At 37.8% G+C, this 13,940-nt stretch overlaps 1 protein-coding gene and 1 long non-coding RNA gene across 7 annotated transcripts in view; both read right to left on the reverse strand.

The window, feature by feature from the left end:
• Nucleotides 1-741: 741 nt before the first annotated feature.
• INPP4B (inositol polyphosphate-4-phosphatase type II B) overlaps nucleotides 742-13,940 on the reverse strand; it is a 763,890-nt gene continuing 750,691 nt past the window's right edge. For 2 of the 6 annotated variants that reach the window (XM_055085901.1, XM_028491723.2), the window contains one exon: nucleotides 743-2,765. In XM_055085901.1, the coding sequence (XP_054941876.1) occupies nucleotides 2,633-2,765 (133 nt within the window). In that variant the 3' untranslated portion in view covers nucleotides 743-2,632. The other 4 variants (XM_055085900.1, XM_028491721.2, XM_007111238.4 and 1 more) reach the window with 3 other exon arrangements.
• Nucleotides 4,203-9,956, reverse strand: LOC129392237 (uncharacterized). The gene is made up of 3 exons (XR_008617772.1): nucleotides 9,815-9,956; nucleotides 7,882-7,957; nucleotides 4,203-7,498 (listed from the first exon to the last, which is right to left on the reverse strand). It is a non-coding gene; the product is annotated as an uncharacterized lncRNA (long non-coding RNA).

The following is a 13,940-nucleotide window of genomic DNA, read 5'->3' on the forward strand; positions in this document are numbered from 1 at the left end:
ATGAATGGGTGCATCTAAAATGTGGGTCTGCTTCAATAAAATATCTCAAACTTTAATGTTCAGCTGTTTTGTAGAACATTTTCAGGCTCTGGATCTTTGGTCACTGGGTCAAACATAATTAGGATTCCACCTTCCCTTGTTTTTAAATATGTTTTCTATAGGACTTTGTAAATAGCAAATACAGAATTTTTATCTACATTTGAGGATATCAGAGGGCAAACATGTTTTTAAACCAAAAAAATTATATTGTTTGGAAATGTTACTTTCTTGGTTCAGTTTCTGACTCAACAGTGATCCTTTAAAAGAGAATGATTGGTGCATCTTTTAAATGAAAATGAAGATAGAAAAGCACGACTGAGCCTGTGTTTGTACAAAAGAGATTTTAAAACTTTTTGTTTAATATTTTTCCTTTGATTTAGAAAGCGCTGATAATTTAAGAAATAATGAAGTAGTTTTCCAAGGATACTTGGAATACCTCTCAGGAAAGGAGCAACACTGTTGTCGATATGAAACAAAAATTTTCTGGATGAAATCCACTTTTAGAAGTGTGCACAGATATAAGCTTCCAATAGGGAAATGCAGATGATTATGCTAATAATAAATGAGAACTTACATGCATTTGTATTACAGTCAGCTCTACTCTTTTAGAACTTTTATATTAGTACTTAATAAAAAAGAAAAAGGTCTTTGAAATGTCTTCCCAAAATAGAAAACTCTACTGTTGGCTTTCTAGTTAATTTTTTTTTTTCCATATTTGAGTCAAGAGGTTTCATTTTTTAAAATACAAACAAAAAACTATTGTTTATAAGAATATTTACAAGATGATAAATCACTTAAGTTATCTTGGAACTCAGACTACCATTTGATATACTGAATGAGGCTTCATAGTTATTCGAGGAAACCTCTGTCATTCCCGCCTCTGTACCTTAAATCCAGTGGGATAATGAAAATAATCACAAATGCTACCATTTTCAAATGAAATTGAACAATTCAAAGGTTATATTTACTCAGTGAAATGAAGAATGAGGCATAAAGGAGAACACCAAGAAAACCTGTCCGTGAATAGATCCACGGTACACGGCATCTTTTTATGAAAAAGGCTGTAAATAGTTTGACACCTGCCTCAAGTATAATGCCCACAAGTCCTTAACTAAAATAACAGATTGATAATTCTAGCATTAAAAGCCCCAAAGGGTTATCTAAAATGCAGTAATTTGAAAAACCTAATATGAGCCTAGAGATATGTTTGGAATCCTTATTTCAACAGGCAACTTCGTGGAGGAGCTATTACATCAGCTATGGAAAGCCCCTAAGATCATCCATTGGATGTGGTCACAGCTAAGAAGTGTCAGTGTAACAGGCCTCTGGCATTTCCAAGGGAGATTTATGCTCTGGATGGCATGTTCCTCTGATGAGAAAGGAAAAGGAATAGATTCTTAAAATTTGGAGAAAAAAAATCTCGTTTGTTCAGACCCTTATACTCCAAGCTTCAATTCCAGCAATAAATGCCAATTTCTATTTAACTAACTAGCATTCTTCCCAAATTTTCATGTATATATTTAGTGTGGCAATTTAGAGAACAGACAAGCCACAAGCTAAGAAGATAAGAAGAGATTGTAACCAGGGTTCTAAAATTATCTAGCTGGGTAATTGGGGGTATATCTTCCTTGTGCTTTAATTTAGCCATTTATAATGGTGTTATACATGATGATCTCTTAGGCAACTTCTGATTTGGAGTTTTGGAAAACTTTCAGTGTTATTTTACTACGTAAGGGCAAATTTGAAATTCCATTTAAGAGAAATAATTGTTTTGGTGGCCTATGTTTTAAAAGGTTTATTCATGTATACTAATCTATGCTAGACAATGCATACTTACACCATCTACGTTCTGTACCAAGATGACTGCTAGAAAACACCTCAAAGACATTTTACAGTTTTTCATGAACTTGACTACATAAAGTTCAGGCTGATGGGGCCATCGAACCTAAATCAGAGTTTTGAGAAGATACTATGCTTTTGAAAAGTATTTTTACTGCTTTACTAACACTGTCCATCTACGTGTTTAGGAGGACCTGTCACACCTCCACTGGATGACAAAAGTCCTTACAAGCACACATAAACTGCTTCTGTAGTCAAAATCATGAGTTAACTCTCCCTAGTTTCAAGTAACTAGAAAAATATTTTTTAAAGCCCACAAATGGGCTCTCAGGTTATTTGTGAGAAAGGCTATGGAATAATATCTCAAAGTCTCTCTTCCCTTTCCGCTCTGTCATAGCTTTGGAGTGGAGAATGCCACTCTCTGACTCACCCCCAGGTCCCCTGTAGTGACCTAGGTTTTCTCAGAATGTCTTTCATTAAAATACCCCATGAATGAAATGTACACTTTCTGAGCTGATCTCAACCAGCGAGAATCAATACAAGCTTAGAACTAGAAACGCGATATGATTTAAGGTTTGTTTAATGGATTTCTTTCAGAGTCATATGCTGATAACTAGTTCAAGTAATTCCTAGATTTGGGCAACTATCCCTGATCACCTCCCTCCACAAATTCATGACAATGAAAGCGTAAAAAAGGTAGAGATTATCCAGCGGAAGCGTATTTGTGTTCCTGTTTATTTACATGTTGGTAAACTTAGGTGTCAGCTTTTCCATAAGTCCCCTCTGGAGGTCTGTAGTACTTGGGGAAAGCCATCAGCTGTAGCATGTTGAAAGCATACTTCCTGCATTTGATATTCTTCAGTACATTTTCTATGCGGCAGCCTTCTCTGGTGAAAGGGGAAAAAGGACAACTTCATGAAACACAAAATAAATAAATATGCTTTATTTGTCCAATGCAGAGTTGCAGCAACAGTCCAAGTAAAAATAACAAAGATTCAACTCTACATTTTTTTTCACAAATGATGATACATCTTACAAAATTAAATCCTAGGCCAGGCCCAATACCATTATTGCCCTCAGAAAAAAGATGAGTAGAGTCCCTTTGCTCTTAACATCTATTTAAGGTTTAATAAACTCTTTAAATATAATTTGCTCCACAACACAGCTTCATTTTCGTTTCATAAATATATCTGCCTTTTTATAACTTTTCCACAAATGAATTTCTCAGTCTCTTTAAAACACATGAACATCTATACATAGCCCTAAGGATGTAGGTTCTAGGAATAAGGCATTTAATTTATTAAGTCTGGCCATATAGATTTTTAAAGGAAAGTTTCATCTCTATTTGACTGCATTATTTTAGCTGTGCAACGAAGAGGAAAATGGCTTTCCAGACAGCCTGATCCAAGTCTCAGCTTTATCAAGAGGAGCGCTTGTGTACAGACAGTACAAAAGTCACAGGTGCTGAAAATGGGGGCATCGAGACACAAACAAGACTTTGTTAAAAAGAATAGAAAAGTACTCTGAGAGCCAAATCAACCCAAACCATGGTTACAACCGGGTTCATTTAATTACAAAACATAAATAGCCATTCTCTCCAGAAAGTTACTTGACAGAAAAGGGTTAATTGCAGGAAAGAAATCACAGAACTAACAGGTTAAGATATCAAACAGAAGATTCTATCAGCTGATGGCGACAATGAGATCGGCACAGTGGAAATCAAGTCTGGAACCTCCCACATCTCTGGGACTTGTCTCAGGGTTTCAGGGTTTGTGCAAATTCAGTCTTAATTTCTTTAAATAAATTTAATGGGAAGAGGAAGAGGAGATGCAGAACGTCAAGCTTTCAGGATTCTGTTCTTTGTCTTATGCCAAAGACAGGAATTTAAAATTTCTTCTTGAGCTAGTTAACAGAGGGAAACACTTCTCCATGAACAAAAGAGCAAAATAATTCACTTAATGCATAGTACTTCTTTTTTTTTTTTTTTAGATTTTAGGAAAAACACATAAAACACTTACAATTCAAACATTTGGTTTTTTTTTTTTAATTCTGTGACTCTGAAAATGTAGAAATTACAGCATTGTCCCCATAATTTAAAGTCCATTGTCAGTTGTAGAAAAGAAAGGAGTACAACATAAAACTTATTGGTATTTGGCTAAAAGTAATGCAAGACTTAAAATAAGCCACACAACTAGCAGGTGTGAGCTGACAAGCAGCAAGGCGACGGGATAGAAGTGTCGAGAAGTTGGCTTGTTATCAGTTAGACAGCCTGTCTCAGGATCATCAGATTCATTCAGTGCTCCCTGGGTTTGTCTGCTGTTAAACGGGGGGTGGGGGGTGGGGAGTTAGGGGAGAAAAGAAAATAGTATAGCGTTCACACAGTAAAGAAACTCAACCTTAAATATCCTGAAATACAACCCATTATCTTATATAATACAGCAGTTTCAGATGAAGTTTTTATGCTAAATAGCCCCAAATGCATCCTGCGTATTTTTTCTAACTGGGCTTTTGTGCAAAAAGGAAGAGAGAAATGCTATGATGATATTCACATGGGTTGAATATGTATATGCACAAGGAAGAATCAGAGAAGCATAGCGGGGCCAAGAGACAAGGCTACATGAATAAAACTAAAATATGGATCAGGCCATAAAAATAATCTGCTAAGTACATCTTTGGAAAATGAAATGAGAAATACAGTATGTAGTGAAGGAAATGGACGTGTCTGGCACATTTAAACACAACTGTCTATTGTTACTATACCTATATAATGTATTTAAAGTTATAAAAATGATTTATGGAAATGGCTTGGTATTTAAAATGAATGAAACATCTGACATGTCATCCTTGCCAGCCATAACACTAGTTTAACAAAACCCGACTCAGCACCCTTTCATTGGTTCAGCTCATAAATTATGTTGTCCTGCCCATCTTCCTAAAATGAAGGTAAATCTATCTCCTATGGACTCCAGATCTGAAAAGAGATCCATATTTACAGAGTACATGTTGAAAAATAAAAGATTCTAAATTTCCAGGTTGTGTATTTTCTGTAAAAGTGAAAAATAAGCATTTGTAATTGGGCTTAAAAGCAGTTCCAATTACGGCACATCTGAAATATGCCACACTGATGTAAGTTGAAAATACAAATTCTTTTCTGTGGTATAGTTCATCAGTATTCAGAGTATTCAGAATTTCAGTCACTCTCAGTTGTCAAGGAGTTTTTGATCTCTGTCAGCTCCTCCGGGTTTTGAGGCAGAAAACCAGCTGTTGCTTGGTCTACGAACAGGGCTGTATATGCAAAGGTACCTTCTACACAAGCCCCTTAGCATCCGTGACCCCCTTTCAACCAGTTGCAGCTTCTGAAAACCTCCTGCACAGAGATTTTTGACCTGGTGTCGACCACATCCAGTGGCCACATGTGGACCAACAGCAGTCGTAATTATTTCAAACAGCGATCTCAGTTTAAAACACCAAATCAATCCCACTGGGCTGGGCTCTGGTGCTTCCTTGTTGTTCGGTTAAGACCTAAGGACTATGGAGCCAGTGTCAAAGTGAAATAGAATATTATCTGGAAAATGAGTGGTTTATTGAGTGAAAGGGAGGGCTGCATAATTCCTATTGTCAGTTGTACTTGGTTACTTGTTTAACGTCTACTGTTCACTAGGTAGGAAACATGCAGTAGATTTTAAAGTATGGATACCTTTGAATGTGACTAAGAAAAGCTTCCTTGTCCAATATTATTTCTCTAATATCCTCTTCACTAACACTCCCTCCTGTCCATTATTAAGATGAAGGTTATCTGTAGCAAATCTTAAGTTTGTTAAAACCTTGGTTCCTTTCCTGGTTAAGAGAGAAGTACAGAGTCTCCTATATCATTTATCTATCTATCTATCTATCTATCTATCTATCTATCTATCTATCTATCTGTCTATCATCTATCTATCATAATATAAATATTACATTCTGATTACAAATTTAGGTTAAATATTAACCACAATCTATCAATAATAGTATAGAAATACTCTTTCTTTCCCAGTGGGACCACCTGTAGATAGGCTCTGGCTGAGGAACAGACAACTGGCCGACCAGTAAGTTGAAAGGATCTTGTAACCGTCCTTACTCCAAATACAGGGGACTCATTCATACCAGATGGCTTTTATCCCCTACACCTGCCAGAGCACGTTTAATATTTTCCAAGTCTGCTTGTTGAATATGCCTTCCAAGTGAAAGTGCCACATTAAAATATTTTTTTTGAGGGGCAGTCTTATAATTGAATTCATTTGTTGCTTACTAACTGCAGTCTCTAGAGATTAGAATAATATATTAAAAATGCCTCTGACATAGTCATTCTATTACTCAGCTGAAATTTGAAAGCAACGTAGCCTACAAGCCTGCCACAGCACATAGAGCTTGAGGCCCTGACTATGTCACCGAGTGGACACAGGTGCTCTTGGGGCTGCTTCCTTGCTTCCTGCTAAGAACAGCACAACTGGTTATTTCTTCAGGGCCACAGATGAATTTTTCAGCACTCTGCTAGTGTAAACGCAAAGGATGTACTAAGTAATAATATTAGTAATTTCCTCCCTGGGAGATTATGACAAATAATTAGTGGCTGCCTTGCACGGTACCCCGATAATCCAAGGTCATTAGTTTTGGCCATCACTGACTGGTAGATCACCATGGAAGCAAATCACAATGTTGTCTCCACTGAAAATGTGACATGATCTGACATTTAAGGGCAGTTACTGAATCTGCAGGATAGAAAATGATTTTTTTTTCCTTCAAAGACCTGCCAAAGCAATCACTTAAAATAGAAACAAGTAAAAGGAAATGTCTCACTCTTAAACACATCACTGCCTACACAAGGAGACATTTCCTTAAATAAAACCCAACGTGCGTGACTTGATGATATTTGCTTATTTCCCCCTCTTTTCTGAGAGCAACTACTGCTGTATCCTAGATCACAAGTCCTCCATTATAGGTATCCTCTCAAATCATTCAGACCTCTAAAGATAAAAGTTAGAATCCTCCTGTCTCCCCCTGCTGGGTAATTATTCATGAATAGTATTGTTATTTGATAGTTTATTCCTTTAACCACTACAGCTCTTCAAGCTCCCCCAAAGGAAAATTACCGGTTAAAACTGAATTGAAAAATCTTTCCTTCTGATGAGAAAGCTGATTTCCTTCCATGCTAAAATGAGACTGTTTCACGTTTCATTACATCCAAGTTCGGAGCTATAGGCATACCATCTTGAAATGCTGAGCCAAGATTTTAGAGCCAGTATCTTACAGAACTTTATTTGAGTCTACATTCATCTGATAAATCGATCTTAATAGAGCATCATGTTTCAGGCTCTAGAATGTTGGATTGTGTCAGATTTTAAACTGGCAGATCTGTGTAAAAATGAATATAATGTAGGTCTTTATCAATAAGAGCTTTGAGAGTGGTACCTACATCATAAAATCGGAGATTCTTCAGATGTAGAGTGACTTTAAAAAGTCTTCAAGTTGAATTACACATTTCATAGATGAGAAAACAAATTTAAAGGCCTTGCCTGGGCTTCTACAACAGCAAGTTGCAAAAAAGGATCCTGAATATGTAGTTTGCTTGGTTCACAGTTTGCTTAAATGATAAAAAATAAGAGAAGAATTTTTTGTTTTCAGTTTAGATCAAGGTCCAGTGTGAAATTTAATGACTCAAAATACTCTTAGATGTCAAATTATCTACCAAAACTTTCCAAAAATTTAATTTATAATTAGAATATTGAAAGTATATTTCTAGGACTTTTGAAAAAAACTGTGCAGCTGTTTAAACAGAGGGGACATTTTAATAAAAGAATATCAAGGTTGGGATAAGTGCCACTGGCTTAGAATCAAGATTATCCTTGGTGGCTACTGAATCACCAGCAACATTTAAAATGATTTCTTCATTTTAACTGAATTTCAGAATCTAATTCAAAATACATTAGGTCAACCACAGGAAAAGCCCCTAAATTAAGAAATTACTTAGAAGACGTAAGACGATGTCACTGCTTGGAATGTCCAGGTCATAGAGTGCTTCCAATAATCATAGACAAGTTTGCTACAAAAGAAAGAGCAGTATTATGCAAAATCGCACTCAGAGGAAGGAGTCCTCCCCGTAGGGCACTGCATGCACTTCTGGATATGACAGTCTAAGGGGAGGGCTACTGTGAACTAGAGGGTACCAGAGCATGGTCACCAGGAAGATGATAGTGGGCTTGGGAACCTGGCAAATCAGAAAAGACTGAAGGCTACGGGAATGAGGAGAATTCCAGTGGCTTAGAGAACAGGAACATTGATAGTTAAGTGGTTGTTGATTTCAGATAGTCAAAGATCCATAGTTTAAAGTCTGGGCAACTTGCAAATCAATGGCAGTGTTTGAAGTAAGGAAAGAGATCTCTCATGTATCATATCCAATCACGTGATAGCTGCTTTATAGATATTATCTCTTCATTCCTTACAAACAGCCCAACTGGTTAGAATTATTATCTCCACAGGCGAAAAAGGATTATAAAACCTGTGCAAGTAGCAGACAGGGAATTTTTATCTTTGTCTGTCAAATGGAAAAACCATATTCCTTCTCCTTTATGATTGTGATCCTTTGAGCACAGATTTCTTGCTACCTCTCAGAAACCGGCAGGTGTGATTTCTTGCTAGTTGCTAGATTAGATTAAGCAACTTCTAAAATTACTTTCACCTCTACCTTCCTGTGATTCTTTGATTCTGTTAAAACATAACTGCACACTCTAGAGATGCATATTTTTTCTACTAATAGAATAGGTGACAGTTCAATAAGAAATAGGGTATGGGGCAAAAATCAAAGAAGGCAAGCATGTTGACACTGTATTTAATCTCTAAAGTGGTTCTTGCTCATTCTTATCTATTTTCAGAATTAAAAAAAAAAGTGACATATTTCATTGTTTAATTCTCCCCAGTATCACTTTTTACATTCTTCTTCCAATTTCACTCTTTTAGTTTTACGAAGTGCCTGGAAAATAGGAATATATTCTTGTCAGAAGAAGCAAGGCTCCAAGTAGTGACACTTTCAGATAATATTTAACATTGCTTTGAAAAGAAAGTGCAGATGCCCAGAAAAACAACTCAAGAAAAGATTGATGAAAGTGTTTTATAAAAAACTTTAAAAAGGAAAAAAGAGAGAGAAAGAGAGTATGAATGAATTTGAAGTATAATTGCTTCCATCAGACCATTTTCAGAGAATTGATTCCAGTTTTGATCTTTGAATTTTAACAAGGAGAATACTTGGATGAGGTCCAGAAAGAAATATCATAAATGATTAAAGGACTAAAGAAAAATCCTTATGAGGAAGTGTTTAAGGTTAATTTTGTTTCGATAAAAGAAGGCTAAATGAGATGTGACTGCTCTATTTAAATGTATGTAAGACAGTGGTAAAATAATTTTTGAGGTATTAAATTGTGTTTTGCTCTCTTATATTTTAGACTGTAGCATAAAGCATGTGCCTCAGGGATTTTAGCAATGCTGAACTAAATAGATTTGTTGTTCTTTAATCTTACGACAGAGAATATGAGGTGTCCACTGAGGGGGCAAAAGGATCTTTGAGGCTTGAAAGAGAAAAGAGAGGGAAAGGGAGAAGGAAAGGGAGGGAGGGAGGGACAGAGAGAGAGAGGGGGAGAGAGAGAGAGAGAGAGAGAGAGAGAGAGAGAGAGAGAGAGAGAGAAAAACAGTGGGGAGAAGACAAAGGGACAAAAGTTGGTGCCCGGAGGGTGAATCCCTGTGCATTGTTCTGTGTCTGTGCCTGGGGGGTGTGGGGGGGGCGCGGTATGGAGGACCACAAGATGCATCTAGGGAGGCTGTCCCTAAGTCACTGGTCCACCTTGCCAAAGGTTCCCTTGTCTTGAGCTTGGCTTGGATGTAAGGAAATGAAGGGGCTTAAAGATACCATAGTGAATAGGAAATGGGCACATCAGCAGCTGATGACAGACACCGACAAGTCTTCCAGGAGTTTCAGTGCAAGATAAGACCCGTGGCAAGATGCAAGCTCAAAATAATAGAGACTGACTTTCCACCAGCCTGGTTGGACAGGAGCTGAAATGTGGAATGAAGTTTGTTTAAGGAAATTATTTTAAAAGTAAACAAAACCAAACCATATACCTTAGTTCGTAAACAGGTAAATAGGGTGCTTCTACAAAGAAATAAGTACTTAGATGTGGATATATACCTATAACTCATTTTCTATTTCCCATGCAGTGTTATTCACCTTTCTTTGTACAAGAGCTCCTACAGGATGACTTAGTTTTAATGGCTTCAAAATAACAGTCAGAGAGAAGAAACCAGACTAGTCACTAAAACATTCTGTAAATGTGTTTGTGGTTAAAGTACTTAAAAATATAAACAACCCTTGTCTCACTGCTCTAGTCTGGCACTCTCCTGGATTGGGGAGAACTTTTATACCCCAGTGAAGAGGAAAGTAACAAGCAAAAATATAAGACTTCTGATTCCATTCTTGATAAGCACCAGGCGGAGGATAATGAGGTAAATCCATCGAGAGCCAGATTTCCTGGTGGAGCTGTCCTGAGCTCCCAAATAAAAATAAAAGTCCATATATGCTTGTGTTATTATGAAAGTAGCTTGGGAAAGTAGCGGGTATCAGTAACAACAGATACTCATTTGGAACGTGTAACAGGAAAGAACATCAGCCCAGCTTCCCAACATCTATTTGATTAAGTTTCAGTCTTCCCTTTTAAAGGGAGAATGTTAAGATCTACCCAATAGGATTATTGAGAGATAATGTAAAGGCACGTGCACCTACCACATTCCCAACAATAGATATAAGTAAACAGGTAAATTAAAAAGTTCCCTCTCTAGCCCTCCTTTTGTTAAATCTCAGTTTCCTTGCAGACAAGGAGTACCATGACGAGAGGTGCAGCTGCCCAGTCCCAGATCTTTCTCCTCTAGTTCTCTCTAATGCTGACATGCCCCCAGGATTTAGGACAGCACACTTTACCTTCCTGTACTATATATACTGCCCTTAGGCAGTATATAAGTCAACCAGTCCCAGGACTTAACTATCATTGTATGATGATGAATCTTAAATTTCTCTCTCTACTGTACACCTCCTCTCTGAATTACAGACACATATATTGCATCTTCACTTGGATGCCTGATAGACATTTTAAGGTAATGAAGCATGGCAGAATATGCCACCCCCAAATATGCCACATTGGCGTGAAGATTATTTTGAGCTAAAGGCACTTGAAAAAACAGCAGGTGCAGGAAGGGTACTCTGACCTCCCCTTCTCTTCCTGAAAGCAAGAGATAAAATTCCCGCGTGAAAGATGCCCTCTCTCTACCAGCAGGAAAGAAACATTCTTATCACCAGTTATGGGGAGTCAATGCTGAGAGAATTCTATACAACAGACCTAGATGAAAGAATTCTAACCTTCCTTTAGCACCACACCCCGTGTCCCCATATATTTCAGTTATTTTTCCACAATTGCTTTTCTTTGTTCAACCTAGTATAAAAGTATTTAGGTTTTGACACTTCTTTGGGTCTTCATTTTCTGGTGAGAATTGCCATGTATATGTAAAATGTGTATGCTTTTCTCCCATTAATCTGTCTTAGGGCAGTTTAATTCTCAGGCCCAGCCAGAGACCCTAAGAGGGCAGAGGAAAAGTTTTACCTTCATTCCAGTTTCAAGGTCACATCTTAACTTGAGTCCGCCTCCTCTGCCACCATTCCACATCAGCTCCTCCTTTCCTTCGCAACACAGAAAATGACACTCACCCACTCTCAGACATTCATGTGAAGCACCTTAGTTCTCCCTGATTCTTCTGCCCTCTTTACACCCCACAGCCATGCATGCAGGCATCCATGCATCCATCCGTCCACCAATCGGACCACTTGCAAGCATCTCTACTGCTGCGACCTGCCTGTGACCCTCCGTCATCTTTCTTGTACTAACAGAAACCGTTTTCCTGCCTTCACCACTCTTGCTCCTCTATTAAGTTTCAGTAAATCCTGATGTACCCATTTAGACAAATGGCAAAGCAACCAATGCACTCTTCTGGTCGTATCCTGAAACCATTTCCCTAAGAGCTTTCACAGCATGAAAATCCAGCTGCACCTCAGTCTCCCATAGGGAGCCAGGCTTGTCAAAATAGCAGCGGTGCTCATCCATCTGCAAGGAGATGGAGATATTTTCAACTGCTCAGCACTGAGACGAAGCTCCTGAATCATAAAGAAGAAGTTCAGCTATATCTTCTTTCGCCACAATCTCTTGGGTTTCTCAGGTTTTTCAATCCCCTCCCATCCCTGCCATTTCTATGGGATTCCAGTCAGCGAGGTAAATCCTGCCAACCTTTTTCAGTGGTGAGCTCCTGTTCTGGGTTTTCCTTGTTGCATCTGAAATGGATGGAGTTGAGTACGGACCAGTATCCACATCACCACCGCAGTAGCAGTATTATTACACATTCATTTCCACCCCATCCTGGAATTGGACATGCCAAAAGAATCAGTTTAGAGTTTTTGCCCCTGGAATTGTCATTATCTTCTCTAGGAGGATAGGGTCTCTCTCTTTCTCCCCCTTTCAACCTTTTCCCATTTCTATCCCCAGCTCTCCCTTTATTACCACCATCCCAAGCAAATAGCACATTGCTACAATTTATTTTATCAACTTCTGGAAGTCAAGGCTTATGAAAATCGTTGTGAAAGAGAATAAAAGACATTCAAGAATCTTAGAGTGTAGTTTTTGGATACAACAAGTGCATGGCTTAAAAACAACAGTTACACAACTGTTACACAATGACAGACTATAAAATACAAAATCCACCAAGGAGGAAGAACCCCAAGGTGTAACTCAAAGTGCTTTTTACATATATTATCACTAACATCTGCTGCAGGGATTCAACGATCAGGGAAGGCATCTTAGAGAAATAAACTTTTGTGATGGATGATGAAGGCCAAATAGAATTTCAATAGTTAGAAATTGGATGGGGTTGGGGGGATGTAAATAACATGGAGAGGCATGGAAACAGGAAAATGTCAGATGCACTTGGGAATGACCCACAGTCTGCTTTGGTTGTAATGGGGCAGCAGGAAATAGCAAAAGCGGGAATATTAAAATTAGGATACTTTCTATTTTTGTAGCTTATCTATTTTAGACATTTTCTAAAATAAACACATATTTCGTGATAAGAAATTCAACTACACTGTTTTAAAATGATATGGGGCTATGTGGCAAATGTTTGTGTCGTCGGTAAAAACTTCGAATTCTCTAAATGGTGGGTGGACAAACACTGAGGATTCGTGAGCAGTGGAGTGGTGTGATTAGCTATGTACAGCGCCTAGCCACAGTAGGCAGGATGGCTTGAGCCAGGACTGCAGCAGAGATGGAATAAACCAGAGACATGGAGACCAATTAGGAGGCTATTAAAATAGTCAAGGCAAGGAATGATCAGAGCTTGAACTTGGAGTGCAGGAGAAGGGTGAGGAAGTTACAGGTTCTAAAACAAATAATTTGAAAAGTAGACTATATATTAAGAGTTTGGGTAGGGGAAGATCAGGGAGAGAAAGTAAAAAAAAAATATATGTTCAGGTTTTAGGGGGAAATGCATTCTGGTCAAATATGCTCTTTTTTAAAATTTTATTGTTTTTTTTTATTGAATGAAAGATTCTTTAAGTTCTATAGTGCTTTCCAGTTTTCAAAAGCTTCCCACACATGATTTCATATAATCCTGTAATAACCTTTTTTTCCCTCTACCCCTATATTGCCCCTCCCTCCTTCCCTCTCCCAACTGGTAACTGCTAGTATGTTCTCCATATCTGTGAATCTGCTGTGACTCTGCTTCTTTTTTGTTTTAATCACTAGTTGGTTGTATTTTTTAGAATCCACATATAAGTGATATCACACACTATTTGTCTTCCTCTGTTCTGACTTATTTCATGAAGCATAATGCCCTCCAAGTCCCTCCATGTTGTTGCAAATGGCAGAATTTCATACTGCTTTATGGTTGAGTAATATTCCATTGTGTGTATATGTATATATACGTAGGACATATACACACAC

The sequence above is a fragment of the Physeter macrocephalus genome, chromosome 7 (genome assembly GCF_002837175.3).
Source record: "Physeter macrocephalus isolate SW-GA chromosome 7, ASM283717v5, whole genome shotgun sequence".
Classification (NCBI taxonomy): Eukaryota; Metazoa; Chordata; class Mammalia; order Artiodactyla; family Physeteridae; genus Physeter; species Physeter macrocephalus.